This window comes from Curcuma longa, chromosome 16, assembly GCF_044706935.1.
Source record: "Curcuma longa cultivar G26 ecotype Majalengka, Jawa Barat chromosome 16, ITB_CL_G26_1.1, whole genome shotgun sequence".
Taxonomy (NCBI): domain Eukaryota; kingdom Viridiplantae; phylum Streptophyta; class Magnoliopsida; order Zingiberales; family Zingiberaceae; genus Curcuma; species Curcuma longa.
In genome coordinates, this window is record NC_133876.1 from 11,207,837 (window position 1) to 11,232,381 (window position 24,545).

The 24,545-nt window shown below is 34.6% G+C and overlaps 3 protein-coding genes across 4 annotated transcripts; 2 read left to right on the forward strand and 1 right to left on the reverse strand.

The window, feature by feature from the left end:
* Positions 1 to 4,143: 4,143 nt before the first annotated feature.
* On the forward strand, positions 4,144 to 6,470 carry LOC141847818 (E3 ubiquitin-protein ligase RMA1-like). The gene is made up of 2 exons (XM_074735907.1): positions 4,144 to 4,340; positions 5,680 to 6,470. The coding sequence occupies exon 2, from the start codon at positions 5,695 to 5,697 to the stop codon at positions 6,343 to 6,345; it is 651 nt and encodes a 216-aa protein (XP_074592008.1). The 5' UTR covers positions 4,144 to 4,340; positions 5,680 to 5,694; the 3' UTR covers positions 6,346 to 6,470.
* A 4,720-nt stretch (positions 6,471 to 11,190) lies between these two features.
* On the forward strand, positions 11,191 to 12,251 carry LOC141847655 (GEM-like protein 7). Its single transcript, XM_074735713.1, has 4 exons — positions 11,191 to 11,362; positions 11,444 to 11,521; positions 11,617 to 11,891; positions 11,968 to 12,251. The coding sequence occupies exons 1-4, from the start codon at positions 11,212 to 11,214 to the stop codon at positions 12,157 to 12,159; spliced, it is 696 nt and encodes a 231-aa protein (XP_074591814.1). The 5' UTR covers positions 11,191 to 11,211; the 3' UTR covers positions 12,160 to 12,251.
* Positions 11,305 to 14,240, reverse strand: LOC141847654 (uncharacterized). 2 transcript variants are annotated; one of them, XM_074735712.1, is made up of 3 exons: positions 13,322 to 14,240; positions 13,031 to 13,152; positions 11,305 to 11,406 (listed from the first exon to the last, which is right to left on the reverse strand). In XM_074735712.1, exon 1 carries the CDS (start codon positions 14,221 to 14,223, stop codon positions 13,411 to 13,413), a length of 813 nt encoding a protein of 270 aa, XP_074591813.1. In that variant the 5' UTR covers positions 14,224 to 14,240; the 3' UTR covers positions 11,305 to 11,406; positions 13,031 to 13,152; positions 13,322 to 13,410. The 2 variants fall into 2 exon arrangements, with proteins under 2 accessions (XP_074591813.1, XP_074591812.1); XM_074735711.1 differs by lacking the exon at positions 11,305 to 11,406 and having other exon boundaries at positions 12,888 to 13,152.
* Between the last annotated feature and the right edge of the window lie 10,305 nt (positions 14,241 to 24,545).

Here is a 24,545-nt window from a genome sequence, read left to right on the forward strand (position 1 = left end):
ACAAATGCTCTAATCTAATATTTTTAAGATAAAAATTAAAAGGACATTGAATCTAATATTTTTATTAAAATGATATCAAAATAATTTATATTTCTCATTCAAAAAATAACCTTAGAATAAAATTACTCCATTTTGATCACAATTATTATATATAGAAATTATTTTATTAAAATACTCTTATGTAATTGGTTAAATTTATTTAAATCTCATCAAAATCATTTCTGAATTGATTTTGACTAAGTTAAAATAATTTTGACTAAATTAATAAAAAGTATTTAAATATAAAAGCATTTTATATGGAATAATTTTGATTAAATTTAAGTTGATTTATTTTAATATATAATAGTTATGATTGTAGTGGTTATAATAATATTAAAATAAAAATATTTTTGAAATAAAAAATATGTTAGGTGCAATGTTTTGACTTTTTGTTTTGAATAAGGATAATAAAAATGTTCTTTTAATTTGTGTCCTTTTTATTTTTATTTATTTTGAATTGATATCTCACAAGTTAACATAAGAGTATGCCAAAATAAATACATGTGTCGTCAAATTGTTGACTAAGTTCTCGATAACGTTTCTAGAAAAAAAAAATCTTTCGCTCAACATGTCAACGTCAACTTTTACGGAAAGTGAGTTAGGTCCCCGGTTGGATATTATCTAAATTTGGTTGAAAGTATATTTTAATTAAATATATTAATGTATAAAATTATGCTTACTCGGTCGGTTAATCCCATGATCATTTATGAAGAGGTAAATTGAAAAACTGCAATTGACCATAATGGATGAGGACATTATCTCAGCTTCTTCGAGATTCGACTCTTGCACATTTCAATAAGTTTATTCCGTTATAACCAACTCAACTATGTCCCGAAAATTATAAAATTATGCCCCTATCTTATGATAAGTTGGTAAGATTTGAACTGAATTTTCTAAGTAATCAGGATAAATCTCACTCAAATTATATTATATTTAAAAAATTTTAAAAAATTATATATTGTCTCGTCCATTAAAATTTAAGTATGTTTCTCAATCTATCTGAATGATATATGAAATTTTTTTATAAGATCGGATTGATTATCTTTAAGATTAATTACATCGTAAAAATTAAATATTTTGATTAAAAAAAATTTGTATATTTTTGTATTATCAAAAAATTGCAATTTGACAATTTGTGTTGTCACTAAATAATTTAATTGATCCTTGAAAGCAATCGCATTTAAGTCGTACGCTAATCATGAAGTTTTGCTTAAAAAATATTTATGTGAATTTTTAGTAAAATTTTAAAATATTTATAGGAGATTAGGTGCACATCTCATTCATGTGATTTTTTTAAATAAAAAAGTGGATTAGTCTAGTCATTCAAATCCAATGAGCTAAACAAATTGATCAATAATTTATTAGTCATACAAATCTCATTGCATATGATAAAATCATATTTTATGTTCATATAGTATTTTTTATTTATTTAGTTAGAAGCATACAATAACAATTAAGTCTTATCTCTCATATGAGATTAATTATATGTCATTGAATTCTATCCCCTATTATATTATTATTTATATTTAAATATATTTAATTTATTTTATTATTACTAATTAATTTGTTAATCTTCCTTTTGCTTGTTTATTGTGCACATTTATTATAGTTTTGCATCGTCTAATTAGCGTATTTATTGATTGAGTAAATACATAGTCGTATCCTCTTAAATGTCTCTTAAAATTTTTCTCAATAGGTGGAACTCGATTTTCTTTTTAATTTTTATTCTTTATTATATCTATTTTTATATGTCCGTATATCCACTTTAATATTCTCATCTTTGCAACTCTCATCTTATATTTATGAGCTAAAGTCATAGTCCAATATTCAATTTCATATAACATAGCATATCTAATTCTTATTTTATTATTTTTTTTTAAATTTTAGATATACTTTACAATTACACAAAATGTCTAATGTTCTCTTCCATTTTAATCATCATGTTTGTATTCTATGTAAGACATCTTTCTTGATCTCTCTATCTTTTATAAAAATAATTTTAAACATTTAAAATTTTCGATTACTTCATCCTCTCCTATCTTAATAAGTATTCTTATTTAGTTATAAACCTACAATTTAGAATATATTGCTTTATATTTTATTGCATAGAGTAGATCTTGTGCATTAATAAACCCTTAATCATGGTTGTTTGCTCACGAGGTCAACTAGTTTTGAGTTGACCTTTTAATGAATCTCATAAATTAGAATGATCTAATTAATTAAATTAAACTTTTAGATTTTAAAACACAAAGCGATTGCGTGTTTGACTGGCAAGCCAACAAAAATAATATTAAGAAAGAAAAAAAATATTATATATTCCTTTCGTTTATTTTCTTCTCCTGTCTTATTTATTGGATCGAATGAAAAGAAAAAAATAAAGAAAGAAACATCGTGCTTATCAAAGATTTAATAATAATAATAATAATCAAAAGGCGTCTTTTTTTATTGGAATTAATCACGAAGCACGTTTTTTTGTTTCTATCAACATTTTATAAAATTATACAATTTATCCTTTAAGTGCACTATTTAGTTAATTTTGATTTTTTTGATAGATTAATATTGATTTTTTAACATATCGATTTCAAATTTAAACTTTGAATCGTTTGGATGAACTTTAACCTGTTCAATAATATTTAAATTATAATAGTTATAATTTCATAACTATTACAATGTATATTTAACCTATTTAATAACATTTATGTTATAGTAGTTACGATTTCATAATTATCATAATACAAATATAATATATTCATCTAATATTTATATTGTAGCAATTATAACTTTGTAGTTGTTACCATTTGAATTTATTTTGTTCAACAACATTCATATTGTACCAGCTACTAAATCATAATTACAATAATATGATGTTGTAACAGTTATAGTTTCATAACTGCTACAACGTGGATTTATCCTGTTTATATAATTGATCGATTGGTTCAGGATTTAATATATGTGATATAGAAAATATTATCGAATAATGTATTTGTGGACAATTGTCATTTTACAAAGGGATCGATGGATGCGATATTCTTTTGATAAAAAAAATAAAAAAAGAATACTTTTTTAATTTTTTTAATTGGCATCAGGTATCTAACTTACATCAAATAATTCTAAAGGTGACAGATCCGATCCACTAAAATTTCCCACCAACTATAATGTAAATTGAGAAGCACTTCATAGTGAATGACCCATTAATCTAACATTCTTAGATCAATCGTTCATTAAAAGAAATTTATTTGTTAATAGTATATCCTACGGTTGCACTATTAGCCAAGGGCAGGGCCTTTAATTCTATTCTGTAAAAAAGTGAAATCCATCATTCTAGCGGCCCACACGGTCAGTCCTATAACCATCTATGAAGAGGTAAATCGAGAAGCTGCAATTAACTACGAGAGAAGGGAATTGTCATCTATGAAGAAGTAAATCGAGAAGTTGCAATTGACCACGAGAGAAGAGTATTGTGTAAGCTTCGTGGAGATTCGAACCCTTGCCTTTTTCTGTAACTCTGTTCCGTCATAACCAACTCAGCTATATCATAGGGGCTGAGTCTTTAATTCTATTTATTACGCAAGATTATTCAAGCTTTTCTTTTTGTGAAACTTAGGTTAGGTTTATTTATTTATTTCAATTGGTACATCCTCTTTTACATTTTTTATTTTAGGATTGACTGAGAATGAACCTTGATACTAATAAAAATAAGATTCCCACACTTAGAAGAAAGCTATCAATTATCATTGAGAAAGGTAAATTATAAATTATATTAACTCAACTACTATTCATTATATGAAATTTTAATATTTTTTTAACATAATTTATCCTTTATAAAATAAAAAACTATACTAAAATTATAATTTTAAAATAAAATTTAATGAATATTTCTAGAAAAACTAAACATTTTTTAAAAACTTCAAATAAATTATGAAGGGCATTTAAGACATTTTCTTAATTAAGGAAGGTAATTAAAAAAATACCGAAGCGCCAACAGGAATTAAAGAAATCCGGGGGCGTCCGCTGGAATAAAGTAAATCCAGGGTGCCCTTCATAAATTTCGACCCGATCGGAGGCCAGTGCGAGCTTGCAGAGCTGCTATATCTATCGCGCTCCTCCAGCTTTGTCGCTCAACTCCGCCGCTGGTTCTCTTCCTCCTCTCGACGGCGCCGCCTCCCACCGGCTTCTCCGTCCACTTGGCTGGCGCACCGTGGTCCTTTCTCGCAGTTGGCGATTTCGATTTAGTGCTGCGTTCGAGGCGCTATCGTCTGGGACCCGTAGATCTGCCCGCTTTGTTGTTTGTGTTGAAATAGGTATGTCGATTGCTCTTCCTTGCTTCTCTAATCTCCCCTTCAACGTGTTTCATCGACCTCTGTCGCCCCCCCTTTTTTATACTAACTATAAAAGACTGTTTTTTGTTCAGATTTATTCTAATTCTTTCTTAGCTTATCATAATCGATGGGGGAAAGGAGTTTTTGGTGCTTCTGATAGTGATCAGGGCGATTAGCATGTACCACCATGCTCTTCTTCCCCTGAAAGCTTGTTGAACTAGTCAGGAAATCTCACTCTGGCAAAAAATTTCTTGTCCTGAATCCATATTAGTTATGTGCTATAGATTTTCTTCTTTGAAAAGAAATTATCCTGAAATATGATACCCATATCAGATTTGCTTTCCTTTCAAAGGCATCGCCTCCATGAAAATTTCAGATTTTTCCTATTTTATTTGATTTGGTTGATAATTGACCAAAGGCCTTTTAATTTGAGGTAGAACTTACAATCTCAGTTTTAGAAATTCCATCTTTCTTTACCCAATTTTTATCTTAATTTTATATGTTTGATATAGAAGTATAAACCATATTCACAATAGTTTGTCTGGTTCAACCATTTGACCCACCAAAAATCAAAACAATAACTTTGTCAGTTCATTCTCTGATCTGACCCTGTGTCACTTCCACTGATTGTTTAATTCCTGTATTGATTTACTACAATCAGAATTTTCTTTGAAGCACGCAGGTTTTTGTTAATTTTCTGAGTTCATATGCTCTTAAAAAAGTGAAGTGAAAGGAACCTTGCACAGATTTGATATTTATTTGCTACAGTCTGAATTTTAGTTCACATGGTTCACAAAAATGAAGTGAAAGCAACCTTGCATTTCCTTCAATGATTATCTCTAGGGTTTATAGTATTTGGATGCTGACGCTTCAACCAATTCTAGGTGCAAGTCCCTCGTAGAGCACAAAAAGATGCTGTAGTTTGACATTGATGAGTGCTCATTGAGCCAATAAATAATATGGATGCTCTGGATAAGCTTCAGACCTACCTTTGTCACTATTGTTTTTTTATGAATCTGCTCACCAGAATTTGTTTGCCATTGAATTGGTAATCCATATGCATTGGTTAATGTTCTTTTTAAAGCAAGAAGACATGGATGGAACTTGGATTTAGATTGTTGTGACTCATCTGTGGTCCACCATATTCCACCTTAAGCGATTGCGAGCTCTTGCTACTCGCCGACAACTTAGCTTTGCCTTCCACAAAAAAGACAAATGCTATCTTCTTATCTCATCACTGTCCCCCACTTCAATTTGAATTGGCTGTGCCTTGTAGGAAAGTAACTTATTGATTTATGATTGTTACCTTTGCTTTCTTCAGGATTCTGAAGTGTGAATGGAAGCAGAATACATTCCTGAGCCATGTAGTCCTGATGCTTGCATGGTCAGCAGCACAACAGACAAGCCTCGGGATGGAGATTCACCGGCTTGCGATGCCAAAGATGACACTGCTCCAGTGACGACGATGAGTAGCTGCTTCGACTGCAGCATCTGTCTAGACTTGGTGGTGGATCCAGTGGTCACCCTCTGTGGTCATCTCTATTGCTGGCCTTGCATATACAAGTGGATGCAAGCGAAGACCATGTCCAACCAGCAGTGCCCTGTGTGCAAGGCCTTCCTCTCTCGGGACACCATCGTGCCACTTTTTGGCCGAGGCAGAGATAACGGTGCCAAGGTGGATTCAGGTGTCCCGCTCCGTCCTGCCATCAACTTCAACCACAATAACTCAGCCAGAAATTTGACACAAGAGTCTCAGTTTCGTCACCACTTCAATGATAGTATTGCCTACAATTCTTCACCGCTGATGACCGGTGTTGGCGGTTTAGCGATTGCGATACTCCCCTGGGTTCACAGTCGTCAGTATGTTCTAACATTAAGTGGCAACAATCCGAGGCTTCAAAGGCAGCAGTTACAGGTGGAGAACTCTCTGCATCAGATTTGGGTTTTCTTCTTCTGTTGTGCAGTGGTCTGTTTGCTGCTGTCCTAAACCCTGAAAGAGCTTGTAAATAGGTTCAATTCCATGATGCTTAAACATTGGATAAACATTAGCATAAACTAGCTAATGATCTCTGTAATGAATTTAGAAGAGGAAATATATTCAAAGTTAGTTTATACTAATTGAAGAGATTATGAATTTGATAGTAATACCAAAATCATCAATAGTTCATACATTTGAAATTTATATCCTTTAGAAAAGTATAAAGATTATATATTTGTTAGTAGATGGATCTTTAACCAACCAATTATCAAGTGGTGAAAGCTCTTACACCTTATCCTCTACTACTCAATTTGTCATTTTCATCATTTTATAAATATAATTTAATAAAAAATATTATATAAGAGAGTAGTTTTATATAATTAAAAAAAAATTAATTAAAATTATTTAAAATTTTAATTAAAATCATTTATTGTAGCAATTATTTTGCATAAGAAAGTATTTTCTCTATTCTTTAATGTTTGATATGATAAAATATGGGTCAATAAGATTTTAAATTTTATAGCATGGTCAACAAAAGCAAAATTTGTTGATTAATAACTAAGTGTTCGTGTTTCGTCCAACTAATCTTAAAGATAGATGACTTATGACTTTACTTTCTCGCCTACCATTATAGTTTAGTCGATCTTTAAGATATTCATCCTAGTTGAATTTGAACTCTGGGCAACAATAATTGACATTTTTGTTAGTGTATCAAGCACTACCTTCAGAAGAGAAACATCTATGAGAACTAGTCCTTTTCCTTCTCCACAGGATTTTGGTGTGGTGATCAAATGCATATAAACTCATCCTTTTTATCCACTACTTTCCTTGAATAACACTCTTCAACAAAAAAGTGAAATTTATCACCCCAGTGATCCTACACGGTCGGTCCTATGACCATTTGTGAGAAGATAAATCGGAAAGATGCAATTGGTCACGACGGAGTAGGGTATTGTTTCGATGTCATTAAGATTTGACCCTTGCTCACTTTAGTAAGTCTGTCCCATTGTAATCAATTAACTATGCCCCGGATGCTCTTTGAATGATACTCAAACTTATCTGAAGGTCTGCAATATTATCTTAATTGCATCTTAATTCTTTCAATCAGAGAAATGAAGCTCAACAAAATGGAGAAAATAATATGCAAATACCTTTGAGGTGCTATATGTAGTATTTCAAAGATGATGAATATTTTGATGGTCGATTTTTAAAATTATATAAATTGCTCAAGTCAACGTTTAGAGGAGATAATAGTAATGGGGTGAAAGTTGTAAATGTCAATATCATAATGTACCTCCTAATGTTGCTGCCATTATCTTATATAGGGATAGAAGGCATCCAAGGTATAGTTGAATTGGTTACTGTAGGACAGACTTGCTGAAGTGGACAAGGGTCGAATCTCGACGAAGTCGAGACAATGTCCTTCCCGTAGTGGCTAACTGTAGCTTTCTGATTTACCTCATCACAGATAGTTATGGGTCAACCGTGTGGGACCGCTGGAGTGGCGAATTCCACCTTTTGCTAAAGAAGGGATCGAAAGGATGACCAAGATTCTCAAAGGTCGTACCTCTTTCTTCTTTACTAAAGGGTGCAATCTTTCTATAACTGACGTTATTATAATTGTCGTGTCCTTTCATGCTATTGTAACTATCGTGTGCCTTCGCGCTATCGTAATTGCATTGTCATTTTGTGCTATCGTAATTGCATTGTTGCGCCTGAGCTTTGTCTAGTTGGTCTTAACTTGGATGTGACTCGGGTTGAGTTCGACCATGAGTATGTTGATTGGACCCAAGTTTAGTCATGAGTTAACTGACTCAACCCAAGTGTGTTGATCAAGTCCTAGGTCGGGTTGATTGGATCTGAAATCAAAAGAGTTGGTCTGATTAGATTTGAGTTCGTCTCGAACTAATCAGGATCCACGTTGACTGAGTCATAGGCCTACCATGTGGTCCCTGCTATCTATCCGCCGCATTGTTTAAAATTATATTAATTGTAATTCAAATTTAATTCATCAAGTTGTTCTAACGAATAAAAACACTCAATTATCAATGGAATCTCTCGTCGGCTCTATGTGAAATACTTGTTTGGATGAGGACTTCCAAACACATCACAAGTTAAATCTACACGAATAACCAACCCACAATGAATAGGGAAGGTATAGTAAAGTTATGAATGACCCAATATCTAATACTCATGATAATATCAACAAAAGAATATTCTCCTATGCTTATGAACATTTTGAGCTCTACAAAATTTGTTATTGGTCACCAAGATAAATTGAAAATTACTCATGATTGGCCATCTGGAGCCACCATCTTAGGTTTGTCATCCTACTGGAGAAAAATATTCTATAGTACGCCATAGTTGAGATTCAAATCTTAGATGTTTGATTAACCGTTGGAGTGCCTAATTATTGCACCGTGATCTTAGACAACTTTGCACCTTAAGTTGATTTAGTAGAAACATGTTGTGATTTTTTACTATAATTTTTATTTCTTGAATTCAATCCTTGCAATTGCTGGTTTTTATTTTCTTTAAATAATTTATTAATTGAATGACTAAATTTAAATATATAGATTTAGTTTGTTAATATATTCATAAATAATATATACACGAATAAAATTTATATAAATCATGTCCGTCCATAAAGTTCTTATTAAACTTATTATATAAATAGATAAAAAAATTCTCAAAACTAATAAACAAGCTTGTAATATTAAATTCATTAACCAACTAAATTAACTTAAAAATATAAAAATCAAGCCTGAACAAGCATGAACAATTGACATCGGACAGAATAATAATTATTTTAGAGATTCATTTTCACAATAAAATTTCAGAGAAAATACTAAATTCATCAAATGAAGATAAGCCGTCAGATTTAACCAAATAAAATTGATTCAAAATAAAAAATAATATCCTAACAACAACTAAACAAAAGTTTAAATAGTCTCAAAATTCTAACGATGCAAAAGACGAAAATAACTCTAATACAATGACAAAAATTATTTGGAGCCTCAAAAAAAAAATTTAAATAATATTTTGTTATCCTAAGATTGAGTCGTTACAAATTACACCCAATAATAAATATAAATCTCTGAATGAGTTTCGATTTGACATATTATAAAAATCCTATGATTCAACCCGAATAAAAATTATGACCTTTGGAAACTCGAATCCCTACATCACCAATATAAAATTTGACTCAACCCTAGATAGTTATAGCTCATCTTGGACTAGAGAGGAGGAGAAGGCATTTGAGAATGCTTTAGCATCCTGCTCGGTCGATTGCGGGCAGATGTGCCTGGGAAAACTATTGAAGATTTGAAGGAACACTATGAGCTTCGAGTCCCACCCATCTTCCTCATGTGGCAGTGATCATGGCAGAAAAGGCAGCAGTAGTCATTTAGGCTTCAAGGTTGTTTGATCGATGTTGTTTGTTGACAAACCATGAAAACAAGGTTATGAAGTTGTTTCTTCTCATTGTTGGTGACCGTAGACCGATCGAACTGCAACTCGGTACATTTGAAATACTACAAACTGTTTGCATATGAGCTCATGGAGATGATTTCCACTGATCATTATGAATAGAACTGGATAATTGTTGGCTGTTTTTACCTATTCCCTGGTTCACTATTGTTCAGAAATCAAATGGCTGCCATTGTTCTTGCTGGATCTTCTACAGGTTGTTTCTTCTTGGATGTAATTGCAAGAACTCGATGAACAAAGATCGGAGAAGCCTACCAAGCAGTGGAGATGGATCAAATCCTCAAGGGCTGATAGCTGATAGCTGCAAGGGATCTATTCTGATTATGATAGTTGTCTGGTGCACAACACTTTCTTCTTAGGCACTTGGAATGTGGGAGTCTCGCGGGTGGAAGTATATTCTGATTCTCAGTTAGTAATCTCCCGAGAAGAAAACAGCAAGGCTGATGAACTGGCCAACTTAGCTAGCTCATTGACAGACTGGGTCTCAAGAGACTCTTTGAGATTTGATTCTGCTTCATCACTTGTGTTGCAGGGAGAAGAGCCTGAACTGGTAGTTAGGTCGGATTGACGATCGGAATTGCTTGTATATCTGCAAGAAGGGACCACTCCAACAGACCCAAATACAAAGAGGGCTCAGAGTTTCTTGCTAATTGATGGGATCTTGTTCAAAAGGTAAGATTATATATATCGGGAAGCTTGCATTATGGTTCGAATTCAGTAGTTGTTTTTGCAGTTTCTGGTAAAATTTACCCTAATTTTCGATACTCTCTCCTTTTGCACAGACATGGATGTCAAATGTGGCCCCCCAGCAGATCATATCTAGACAGCACATTCCCTATCTGAAAAAGATGACAAGCTGCAACATAGTGGAAGGTTATCAAGATAGAAAAGCATGGTAGAAGTTGGAATTACAGATAGGATCCTAAGGCAATTGAGAGGGAGTTATGTGGTGCTCCATCGCGTCCGGCTTTTTCGTGTTTCCTTCGATGTGATCTCGTGCACTTTCCTTCCATTAGAAGGCTTCCTCATGAATTTTCTTCTTCCAATCCCTGTGAATTGTTGGTTCTAGTACAGCAATATTTGTCTTTCCAGCTAAGCAAAGAATGTGCTGTGCTCTTTGCAAGTTCCTAAACTGGGGAACCTCATTGAATTTTTCCGCCGTAAATGTCCATAGTTGATGATGAACCGATTGATCGATCCACTTTTCTTTTTCTTGTCTGCTAGCTGTAGAATGCCTTTATATCTGAGGTTCCATGCTGATTCTTAAACTACTGCAATTTTTTGCTTTTGTCTAAAGTACAAAAGTTTTCTTCTTATTATATAAAGGAATCTTCCCCTTTAGTCTTGGAGCAAGGAATCCCTCAAACTTCTTTCCCTCACTTCAGAATGAAGCACACAAACCTTGATCAAGTTGCAGAGCTTCCTCTTCGATTAGTCAGATATGGAGCTGAAGCGGCTGCAAAATCTGTTGCTGTTTCGGAGCTTAATCGAATCTGTCTTCATTCCAATTCTTACGATGCCGCCCAATACAAACAAAGTAAACTCATCTTTCTACTTGAAGCTATTCTTCGAACTTCCATTCTGTTGGAGAAGCTAAATCTATAATTTCAAACTGCAGAATTGGATTCACCAATTGCATGGATGAACAAGCTCACTAAAAAAGCAGACAGCTATATGAAAGGCATCAGAGATCATGGTATGTAATTTATTTATTTATTTTATATTAAAAAAATGGAATGCAAGAACCAATCAAATTGAACTAGAACTTCGATTTTTTTTTGGAAATTTCAGTGAGTTTAGGGTCCAAGATTTCGGAGACTGTTAAGGGAAAATTGAGCTTGGGAGCAAAAATTCTTCAAGCTGGTGGAGTTCAGAGTGTTTTCAGACAAAGTTTCACAGTTGAAAAAGGAGAGAAACTTCTCCATGCATTCCAGTGCTACCTATCAACAACAGCTGGTCCTATTGCGGGCCTGCTCTTCATTTCGATAAATAAGATTGCTTTCTGCAGTGATCAATCGATCAGAATCACATCTCCAGAAGGAAGTTTGGTACGAGTTCCCTACAAGGTACTTGTTTGATCAATCTTACCTTACTAGGGGCTTAGGACCTTCTGAAACTTAACTAATGAATTAATTTACACAGGTTTTGATTCCACTGGGAAAGGTAAAAAGAAACAGTCTGCGCGAGAACTCACACGAGACTAACCAAAAATACATCCAAATAGTGACCGTTGACGAATTCGAGTTTTGGTTTATGGGCTTTCTCTGTTACCAGAGATCACTGAAGTATTTGAGAAGAGCGATTTCAGAATCGCAACTAGAAGATTTGCATTGAATTCATGAATGAGAGTTGGAAGCTAACTTCATCCTACTTTGTACATTTGGATGGAGGAAATGTGCTTGGTAAATTTTCAACTGCAACCGATCTCGGTTCAGAGCAATATTCACTCTTGTTCTTAAAGTTGAGTTCATCATCTTCCATGGATCAGTAAATACTAGTTTAGGCTATTAACTCTGATATAAGAATAGAAGGACCAAATTATCCTTCTCTCAGAACATTGTCTATCAAGCCAATGCTATATCCGACGAACTCGCAGAACTTTCACTGCGAATCAAAGATTGTGATAAACCCAACCACCATTGCCACCACTACTTGAGGTGGCAATTCCCCCTCCGAGCCTGAATCTCACCACTGAACCATGATATTGTTAGATCCACTCTTCCAAGTAAAAGTGCAATGCCATTTACACAATTGAGGGGATTATGGTTTCTTTAACTCGAGTAGGTTCAACATATCAGACAATTTTGAAGGTGATAGACACTAATTGTCTAATATAGCAAGAGGACTTCAAACCTAAGAAGAAATGGTCAACCAGATAGACATCACTGTTCATCCATTGATTAGTCAATAGTCAGCAGTCAATGCTAAAGAATCAACAAGTCTGTTCCCGAAGACTACTCTTTTGTCTTTGAAACAAAGGGCATCACAAAACCATGAACATTAGGTCAATGGAACAAATATTTAGGTAATAAAATGGACTACAAGTCTTGTTGGTCTTCTTACTGCACATTGATTAATTTAAATCACAAACTAAAAGAGCTTAATATCGACAAACACAGTATTCCACATGAACTCTGAACAATGGCAGGAAATAATCCTGTGACATTAGTAAACAAAACTATAGCAGACAGTAAGAGAATAGTACCAAGCAAACGATTGAAAGATGATTCTGAATGCTACCAAACACCTCGTCGATCACCTCGAGTCACGACCCAATCTTATCAGCAACACCAGTTCAGAGAAGCAGCCCTGCATTTGAAGAAAAACCTGAAAAACCCAAGAAGCAAAAGTATCAAATACAAAAGAGGCTTCTGCTTACTTTCAGATAAAAGCAGGAAGAAAACAGAAACAGCAATCAATTTTCTGGAATCATTCTGGACTTGTTAACAAGGACAGGTTTTAACTAAGTTTGAAGGATGAATCACACAGTAAATACCTTAAAAACATGATTTTTAGCAGCCAAGCAGCCTCCTTCCAGTAGAAAGCTTTTACTGAGTAGAAGGAGAGAAGATGATCACTCTTCAACTACCGGCGTCGGCTAGTGTGGAACCGGATCTGCTGGTGGTTTTTCTTGATGAACTCGTCGAATCGCTGGGTCATTTCGTCGTGACCTGCCGGTGGTGGAGGCGGGTCTTGTCGCCTATAGTCCCGCCACGACGGGGAAGGCGACGCCGCCGCTGAAGGCGGGGCAGCTGTCCGAGACGGCTTCTCCATTATCGCCTTCCAAGTCGCCTCCATCGAGTCGTTTTCTACGTCGGCGATTGCCAGCGCAGCGGCCAAGTCTTCCTCTTCCTCCACCGTAGTTCCTCTATCGGATTCCGGTTCGGCGCTCTTCTCGATTGAAGTCATGGAAGAGGCGGTGGACCTCTCGACGGAGTCAATGGTGAGGCAGGACGCGTCGGACTGGGACGAGTCAGCGAGATCAGGCGACGAAACCGCCGCCGGCGACGGAGATTGCGAAATCTCGTCGCTCCAGATGTCCGGGGAGAGCTTACGAGTGATGTTTGAAGAACGCGAATTGTCGAAAGATCTGAACGTTTCGGGATCCCCAAACTCCTCCGCGGACCATTGCTCGCGCTGCTGCTTCTGATCAGAGAGCTTCCAAATGACGAGGATGATGAAGTGGACGGCGATGAAGAGGTACATCGGCCGGATCCAGGACAGGAGGGACGCCCGGAGTCCAGGGAGGGAGGAGGCCAAAGCGGCTGCGGCGGCGGGGACGGCGGCCCTGGCGGCGGCGCCGACGAATAGCACGCCGAGGAAGCAAAACGCGATCTTGGCGGCCCAAATCGCTGTCGCATATCCACCTGCTCGCAATCTCCATGGCGGATTCGCCATCACTCCCTTTCTTCGATTCAAAACTGAAGAAGAACAAAGGAGAATGGGGAGAGATTTGCTCCAAGTGTTAGCTAACGCTATTTATTATTATATCGGAGCGGTCGGCCGAAATGATGTATATATATATATATATATATATATATATATATATATATATATATATATATATATATATATATATATATATATATATATAGATATAGATTATCTCCGGCCACCGGACCGGTGCCGATGGATGCGCAACTCACCGGCGCCGGGTCCGGTGGTCGATCATCCGGATTCCACCACCGGCCGGAGACCGGCCGCGGTAAAAGTCGACCGCGGAGTGCCGGCCATGATTCGGCCGGAAGTCCTGAAATCGGCCAACAATGGCCGGATTCCGGCCAGACGCGGCCACAATCCGGTATATATATATATATATATATATATACAGAAATGCTCGGTTGCGCGTCGATTTCCTACGCGTCCGTGATCAGTAAATACACCCCCGACCCCTAGCCATCTATAAAAAAATAAATTAAAAAATTATAATCGATCACAACGCAGAAGGATATTACATTTTCTGCCATTTAGCGGTCTTACATGATCGATCATCTATGAAGAAATAAATTTAAAAATAATAATAACGGTCTCACACGATCGGTCGATTTATGAGGAAATAAATCTGAAAATCATAGTATATCGATTTTATATTGGGATGGTCGATCTTAATATATTAAAACAGTGGATAGTCGATTAGAATAATCATAAATTATATAATAATTTTATTCCTCTATCTAGCAATTTTACTTTTTTGTTATGTAATTTCATTTTTCTGTATAACAATTTCACTTTTCTATTATATAATTTTACTTTCGTACATACCAATTTCACTTTTCTACTACATTTCTGTTAAAATTTAGCAATTTTTCAACATTTTATTTTATTATTACTGAAATTAAGTGCAAAATTAAAATAGCACTTCACCATATTTTTTATTATAAAAATACATTTATAAATCATTTTAAACTCAATTTGATAAAAATAATTTACATAGAACCCACTATATTAAGAAACAATTTAAATAATTTTGATATAGTTAATAAGTGAAGTTTTTTGAAAAAAAATGTAATCATCAGGTGACATCCGTCTTTCAATTTTTTTTATCAAATATAAAATGATACAACTGTTCTTAAATATACTATTCAACATTATTATCTCTTACCACATGTATTAAATCTGAATCAATCAATTATTTGTATGAATATGACAAGTTTACATTATAACAGTTATGATTTCGTAGTTGTCATCATAATTATAACAACTATAAGTTTTGAGCTACTACAACATGGACAGCTACTACAATATTATAGTAATTATGATTTCATAACTATTACAATGTGGATTTATCCTATTCATATAATTGATTGATCGATTTAGAATTTAATGTGTATAGTAAGAGATAATAATGTCAAACAATTTATTTGAGGGAATCTATGTTATTTCACAGGGAGATTGATGGAAAAGAACTCAGCTAATTAGGCAACAACTCAATGACCAGCCAATTTAGACAGCTTCAAATACACAACCTCTCTTTGCTAACCAATTGCAAACACTAGTTGCCCATATACACCATTCAAGCTTCACCATAGAGATAAGTTCAAAACTTCTCCTTGCAAGTAACAACACAATCTAGGACACCTTTATGACAATTGAACTATTGATGAAGTTAGAACATTACATCAGAGGTTACTATACTTTTCTGGATTTACTTGATGAGTGGAATGTGAGATCAAACTTATTATATTCGAGAGGTGTCATAAGACAATCATCTTATAATTATACTATTTATTGAATAAATAGCACTTTACTATTTGAGTGCACATTCTTTATGTGTTTGATTGGATCTTAAATTCATTTATTAAATACCCATAATACGATTCATAGTGCATGAAAGAATTTATGATTGGATCACAATTGATAAGCATCTCTACATGTGTAATTATGAATGTATTGAAATTATCCTGTAGTTGATGATTTGATGAGCACAAACGTCATCGATTTTGTTGAGACTAACATGTTTTAAACTCTTTGATTTACTAAGCAGCTGTTCTTGTTGGTTAAAGTCATTGATGTTGAGAGTTAAACGTAGATGCTAGTTAAAGGTAACTAATTTATTACAGTGGCATGTCATGAGACTTCATATAGTTCTATACATATGTCAATAAAGATCTCAGTGCAGCTTAAGTGCATTTGCGAAACGTGTAAATACACACAACGCATTGAGCCGATCCCAACAGAACTGTATGTCCCAAGATTAGTTAGATCGTAAAATTTAAATATCTAATAAAAAATTGCTTCACCAAGGAGCTAAGTTTAAAGCTTCTCCTTCCAAATAACAACACAATCCTTCAATTATTTGATTAAATTAGGTGCACCAGCAGCTCTTTGGAGCTTGCATACACAATCATGAGACAAGCCAACCCCTTGTCCCCCACACACAATTGTGAGATAGTGTAATACATAATTTAAATTTTAATAGGGATGAATATTTTTAAAATTAATTTTTAATTATATATAAATTATATATATTTTTTAAAAAGTTAAGTAATGCAAAGAGCTTGCTGGATTCCATGTTACATCCAATGATGATGATGAACACTAAAGTACAATAAAACTTGGTACACGTTTGAGCATCTGATTAGTCTTGCCTCACTAATAAAATAAAAGAACAAGAAACAACTAGATGTCAGTTCTGCTTGATCAGTAATATAATCTCTACTGATGAGGACAAAAGGCAGCCTTAACATGTCACCTCAATTTCTCCTTAATATTTTTATTTTTTATTTTATTTATCTTTATGTGACTATTATCTTTTGTTGGCATGCTCGTTTTATAGTTTAATATTTAATTTTATATAATATAGGAGGTCTAATAGTTAATTTATAATTTTTTTAATTTTAAAGATATTTTATGATTACAAAGAACATATGATGTTCTCACCAATTTAACTATACTACTTGTATTCTATATAAAAAGTCACTATCAACCATTCTATTATTTTGCAAAAATAATCTTAAATGTTTAAAACTCTCAATCTCTTGCCCTAACTGTTAGTGCAATCATGCATGTATGTGTTATAGTACATATAGTTTTGATGATGGACAACATTTAAATTAAGACAAAATATTAGAGTCTAAAGTTGATTGTCAAGTGTGCATAAATTGTTAATTTAGTGAAAGAGAAAGCCTTAGTAGGTCAAATGATCAGATGCAAGATAGTGAAGTCCAAAAAAGTTGTAGGTCGGATTCTTGACAAAGAGATAGTTCTCGTAGGTTAGATGATCGGATGCAATGCGATAAAGTCTAAGGAAGTTGAAAGCCAGATTCTTTATAAGAAGAGAAGATTGGACAGATCAAGAGATCGGTGTTGGATAAATGAAGACCTAGAAACATAGAGGCTCTAGGCATGAAAGTCCAGGGAACAAGGTTTTCTGGTATGAGGTAAACGAGAGTCAAGAGTAGTTAAAGTTTAGGCGAACTAAGCTATTAGAATGACTAAGAACAATACAACAGTCGACTTATATATGTGTATCACTCGACTGATGCACTATAAAATAGAAGGGGATTTTATGTTTGGTGGTTCAGGGTTTGCAAAACCCCAAGTTATGTTGAAGGGTTGATAATAGTTGACTGCTACTTGTGTGGCAATTGACTGATGTGCTAAAACCTCGAAAAGCAGGTTGAGAGCTTTGTACAATAATCCTAAAAGTCGAGTCATTTAATCAATTGATCAAATGGTGAAGAGAATAAAATATTTCTCAATCAATTGTCCAATTCTGATTGATCAATATCAGTCGAATAATCATAGGTATCAATCAATTGATGTCGATTATGAAGCAATAGAAAGTTTTTGGATCAACTGCTTAACTCGATTGATTGTTATTAGTCGACTATTCATGGGCATCAATCGATTGTTGTTACTGTTGAAGTGAACATAATATTTAGGGTTCGACTATTACATTGATTGATTGAGATCATTGATGACAAATGAATAGTAATAGTCAGTTGTTGTTTGAATTATTGACAAAATCATACAAGGTTCAGAAGGTGCGTAGATCGTTTCAATGAATTAATTATTTGTAACAGACCAAATCAATCGATTAATTAGTCGACTGATGTCTAAAGAAAGTTAAGAAAAGTTATTTAAATTGAGCATTCATATAGGCCTACTATGGGTTGCGTCCTAACCGAACCCGACCCAAGCCCATAATTGGGTTATAACTTGACTCAATTCGGCCTCATAATTGGGTCAACGGGTCGATTACTCGTTGACCTAGATCATCAAGCTTGAATCATAACTGGTCTAGTAGGGGTTGGGTCATCTACAATTCAATGACCCATTTAACTGGAGAACCAACAATCATGGATTTTTTTTATAGATGCAAAATTTGTTTAAAAAAATTCCATTGACTAAGTATGAGAACCAAGTATTAAACAATTAGATTACAACCGTTAACATCCTATATGTTAGTTAATTATTTAATAACTAATCAATAGTTTTCTTGTGCTATTCTTAATAGTTGGAAGAAGAATAAGAGAGTAAGTAATTTCTTTTAACTCTGTAACCTTTCATTTATACTAGTGTAATTTAAAAGCTAGAGAGAAAGGGTAAAAACAATTCTGATTGTTGGAGGAGACGAATTGATATTATTTAATTATTTTTTGATCCACGCCATCTTCTCTACTTTCATCTCTCAATTCTGAAATCTCGATCGCTTTCTACTTGAATTCTTCAATTATAATGGAAGGAGAAGATTTATCATCTCAATCTCGGAGAGGTAAGAAAATAGTCAATTCAAATGAGGATTAATATTTAATTTATCGATAATAAACCTGAGCAAGTTTCAACATCCGAGACATAAAGAAGTATTGATGATGATACTTTTAAGATTTGAGATATTCCTTTAAAATTGTAACCGATATGTAAGCAACTTAAATGAGTACACATCATTCTTTATATTTTTTTAATAAATTTATAATTTTAAATAATAATAATTTTGAACTGTGGTAAACTGTGACTCGAGCTTTGAACTAGCTTAACTGTTCAAAATAGTTAAGGTTAACGGTCAACTTGCTAAGAATCATCAATTTCGATTGGTGATTGGATCTACATTCATATAAGAAGGGAATCATCCTTGGTTTCAGAACCAACACTCATGTCAAGCTCGATATTGGTGTTGATTTTATGAGATTTCTTGAGCTGAACATCCAATCTTGGTACAAGAGTTTGAAGGAGGAGAAGTCTATTTCTACAAGTAATTTTTTGCATTCTCCTTGCTTCGGTTTTAATTTTTGTTGTAGCATTTATTATAAGAGGTTTCTTCACCTTTAGATCTTGTCCGAGAAAGAGAAAATTCGATAGTGGTGGTAGTGCTAAGACTAAGCCTTGGATTAACAACCATGAGGGGCTATGAATCAAATATAATTTTGATATTGTTTTGTGGTCTTCATTTCATTTTAAATTTTCGCTGTGCAACCTAATTGACGAATTAAAGTTATTCATCTCCTTTAACATCACATTAGTCCCAATACTAATAAATTTTTTACTACGTCTAATACTACTCAACTTAAATTTTATATATTCAAACTTTAATCTTAAAAATTAAAATTTCACGAAGGAAACCCAAAAAAAAGCTGAATACTATTAGCATCATGATAGCCAACTCAAGAACACAACCAATTCGAACCGTTTATCCACGAAGGATAAGAGGAGTAAATGAAGGCTAATAGTTTTCCGACTCCTAAAACTAAAGCTTCCCAAACAAGTGAAACGAATTCAGTTGCGTTCTTGATAGCCAAGTTGACCTAATGTGTGCTCTAGTTGCAATAGAGTGGACAAGCAGAGGGCATTAGGCCAAGTTGGTCGAGTCGAACCAAGAACCCCTTGTCTAGCGTTTCTTATGGTATTTCGAGGAGAATTCAAGCTCATTCTCCACGATCACTCGGGTGTTTATCTTCGAAACATTATTTGTCGTCTCACATTGTGCTCTTTTTAACATCTTGGCATAGTCCCTTAGGGAAGTTTAATAGTTCTCAATAAAGAGTGGTCAAGAAGACGCAACACATAAATGCGCTCAAAACTCCATAGAAGACATGAAAGGAAGGAAACTACACAAAAGCAAGCCATTCAAGCAAGGAAACTACACAAAAGCTCATATCAACTCTGAAAATTTTTAACAATTCAGGTCAACCCTCCTTCTCGATCGACTCTGCATCCTCTTCCTCGATTGTTTCCAGAACCTTTGGCACCTTCGGCTTCTCGACCGGGATGATCGCCGGCGGCACGACCTCCGTGGCAAACTGGAACAAGCAGCCTCCTGCCATGCTCGGTCTAAATGAAGGCTGCTGCAAGCTCTGTGATGGCACTAATCGGACACTTGACTTGGGGCATTTATAGCAACAATTGGGGACGATCCAAATTAGATTCTTGTGTGAGTGTCTGTTTCTGGGAAGGTGAGTGGTGGAGTATCTGCACCGTCGACTGGTCGGCCACGTGTGCCCTGTTCGTTGATATTTTCGAAATGATTAAATGCACGTTTTTCTTGAAAATAACGGAATCGGTGAAAGAAGAGCCACGTGGCGGTCGTGGTGGCGCGTAGAGTTAGTTGGTTGGATACAATGGACCTCAATTGGATCGCCCAAAACGTGGTATTAGTTGTGTGGAATGTGGTCCTGGGTCAATGGTTAGGGAGTTGTCGCCCAAAGTTACGTGAGGAACGCAATCAAAGGATTAGTTTTTGGCCGCCGTATGCACTTCTCGATTTACCCTAGTGGAGTGGGTACGACATAAATGTGATGTACGACAAATGTTGTAATTCATATGGTCGATTGTATTTTAAATTGAGTATAAATAAATAAATAAATGTAAATAAATAAATATGATAGAGCTCTGTTGGTTCGAGGTAGGTGTAATTCAAGAAGGAAGGGAAAAGAAAAGAAAAAATAAATAAATTTGTGGATTTGCAATTGCAAGCGAGGCAATGGCCCCGCAATTGCAAGCGAGGCCCACCCGCGAGGTCACTCGTGGCTCCGTAGGCACCTGTGGTTGCGAGCGACGCCGCTCGTGGCTATGTTGCCGCGAGCGGTCGTGAGAAAGGCTACTCCCAACTATGTGTGGTCACAAGGGGTCACGAGCTAGGTTGGTCTGTTAAACAACTTAAATGAATTGGATTGAAATTTTATTAATTTCATTTTAAGAAGGATTCAAGTGTGCTGATCAGTGTAGGCCTATGGCTCATATGGATCAACTCGTGGTGGGCTTAGGTTAGCCCGCAGATTTAGGAAAAAAAATTTCTTTCAAAATTTAAAACTATAATAAAATTTAATAAATTTGTGGGCATGATCCACCTAATACATAATCCAAATTTAAAATTTTTAATATTATATATATATATATATATATATATATATATTTAATTTTTTGACGGACTCGTGGACTAGCCCAACTAATTCACAATCGGCCTTGGGTTGGATGGGGTCGAAGATTTTTCAATCCGCCAAAATGGTGGATCGACCAACCCGCTCCACCATATGATGGATTTTTAGTGAGTTGATCTGCCCCACATTGCTCGTTTGATAGCATTGCTCGCCCATTTATGGCCACGAGCGATTGCTTGCGGCTTTGTGGCCACCTGTGGCCGTGAGTGAACCCCTGTGGCTAGGGGACAAACGAATTAAGTCTATTTGCGAGCTTTTCGAGCCAGTTAAAAAATATTTGATTCATATTCATAATTATCAAATTTGAGCCAAACTCAAACATGTTTGATAATTAATTTTTTCAAGTCGAATTTGAACTCATAATATTTTATTTGATTGTTCACGAATCGCTCGCAAGCCAAACACAAATTGAATTGTACTTATTTTTATATAATTTTAATTTAAATATGTTCAAATTAAAGTTTGAATAATTTGAATCGAACTTGAATTTAAGTCATTTCGAAATATAATTCGATTCACCTCAAATCAAAATTTGAACAATTCGAATCAAACTCGAACTTGCACTTAAATTTTATTTCGAACCAAGCTCGAGCCAAAATTAATTGTATTTTTGAGTTTCGAATCAAATTCAAATATCATATATATTTTTCAAGCTCGAACGCAGATATCAATATTTTTATATTATTTTGTTCGATTTGATTCGTTTGCCCCCCACCCGTGACCGCAAGTGAGGTTGCTCGTGACTACATTCACGGCTCTGTGGCCACCTGTGGTCGCGAGCAAGGCCTCACGATCATAAATAAGGTCTTCCTTGGTCGTGAGTTGTCTCTCTCGCGGTTGTGAGCTACCTTTGATGCGTATAAGAGATTCAAGCTAAGGGTTTAGGTTTGACAATGAAGGAAAGGAAATTTTGTTTTGCTCGACCTAGGCGGATGAAAAAAATATTAAAAAATTAATCCATGGATGAATTTATTAATCTATCCACCTATTATTTTATAATAGATAAAGAAGATAAAGGTGTTGGACAATCTCGTCAGAGATATAGGGGAATATACTTATTTGAAATTACAAATGAAATCAACTTAAAATTTATCGCACAGAAGCAGGTTGAACAGATTGTGGGATTCGATTGATTGTTAATAGTCGATTAATGACAAAATCAGATAGATTTTAGAAGATTTAGAAGTTGTTCAATGACATGAACAATTGTCAGAGACCATATCAATCGACTGATATTTGAAGGTACAACATAACTCCCATCTCAAGCCAACATTTTTGTTCTAACTCCTTGTTGAAAAGATCTTGAGCTCAACCTGCTTCGTTGTTGCAAGCATTTGAAGAAGAAGATCGCTCAAGTAACTCATTGTAACTTCTTTTTGGTTTATTTTACTGTTGTATTCTATAATCTTATTGTAAAAAAGTTTCTCCACCTTCGGATTTGGTCTCAGAAAGAGGAAATCAATATGGGTGGTAGAGTGAAGTTTTTGCTGCTCAATCTCAACGAAGTTATTTGAGTTATTCAACTCTTCTTCTAGCATGCAAGGTTCTAACACTACTGAGTGGATTACCTGAAGAGAACGGGGGACGAAGTGGATGAAATTTAAGTTAATACCAATAAATGGTCGAATAAAAGGGTAAATTTTACCCACGATCGGTCTTGCATTCAAAGTTTGGTAGAGTGAAGTTTTTGTTGCTCAATCTCAACGAAGTTATTTGAGTTATTCAACTCCTTTTCTAGCATGCAAGGTTCTAACATTACCGAGTGGGTTACTCGAAGAGAACGGGGGACGAAGTGGATGAAATTTAAGTTAATACCAATAAATGGTCGAATAAAAGGGCAAATTTTACCCCCGATCGGTCCTGCATTCAAAGTTTGGTTCAATGTAATCCAAGTCCAACTGATTCGGCATTCGACGCACATAGATCGAGCTTGCACACGAGTTACCTTTGGTTCAAAAATGTAGGATTTAAAATAATTTTAATTAAATTTAAATAATTTTGATCAATTTAGTAAAAAATATTTATATAAAAGTATTTTATATATAATATTTTAAAAATATATTATAGTGTTAATAGCTATTATAACAGTATTGAAATATATGCCAGTGTTGCTTTCATTTTTTTTTAAGGAGAGAATTTTGATAATTAAAAATGTTTTTTTTAATTTTTATCTATTTAAATATTAAATATGCACACTTTTCTACTCTATTTATTCTCTCAGTTCTGCACTTGTTGGGATATGAGTGTCAATTCATCATGGATGGATCAGATAGATTCAGATCGAATTAAAATAAAATATTATTAAAAAAAATCTCAATCTCAATCTAATCCGAACTCGACTCTTCGAATTCAACCTGAAATCCTAAATCCGAACCTAACCCGATCAATCCAAAAAATCTGAATAACTCATATTTTTTAATTATTTTTTCTAATAATTCTTCATTTTTATCTTAATATTTTTTAATTATCATACTAATAATTTTTAAAATAAAATTTAATTTAACTCAAAAAAATCCATAAATCCTAAATCCGAGTCAACTTGAATCCGACCCGAATATGATCTAAATTTAATCCAATCTAAAATCCCAACTCGAATCCGAAAATCTTTAATCTTAAATTAGATCGGATCGGATTGACACTCCTAAATTGGGTCATTGACAATCTCAAGCATAGGCAACTCGGTTGGGCCGGACATTTGGTCTAGTTGAACCCAACCAACTAAGATTATACCTACACCGGCCCAACCAACCCACCGGCCCAAAACGTATCCTCGGACGCGGACGGTTCGGGTTTGGATCCGTTATAAATCCGCATCTATTAATTTCTGATCCCTTTCCATTTTCT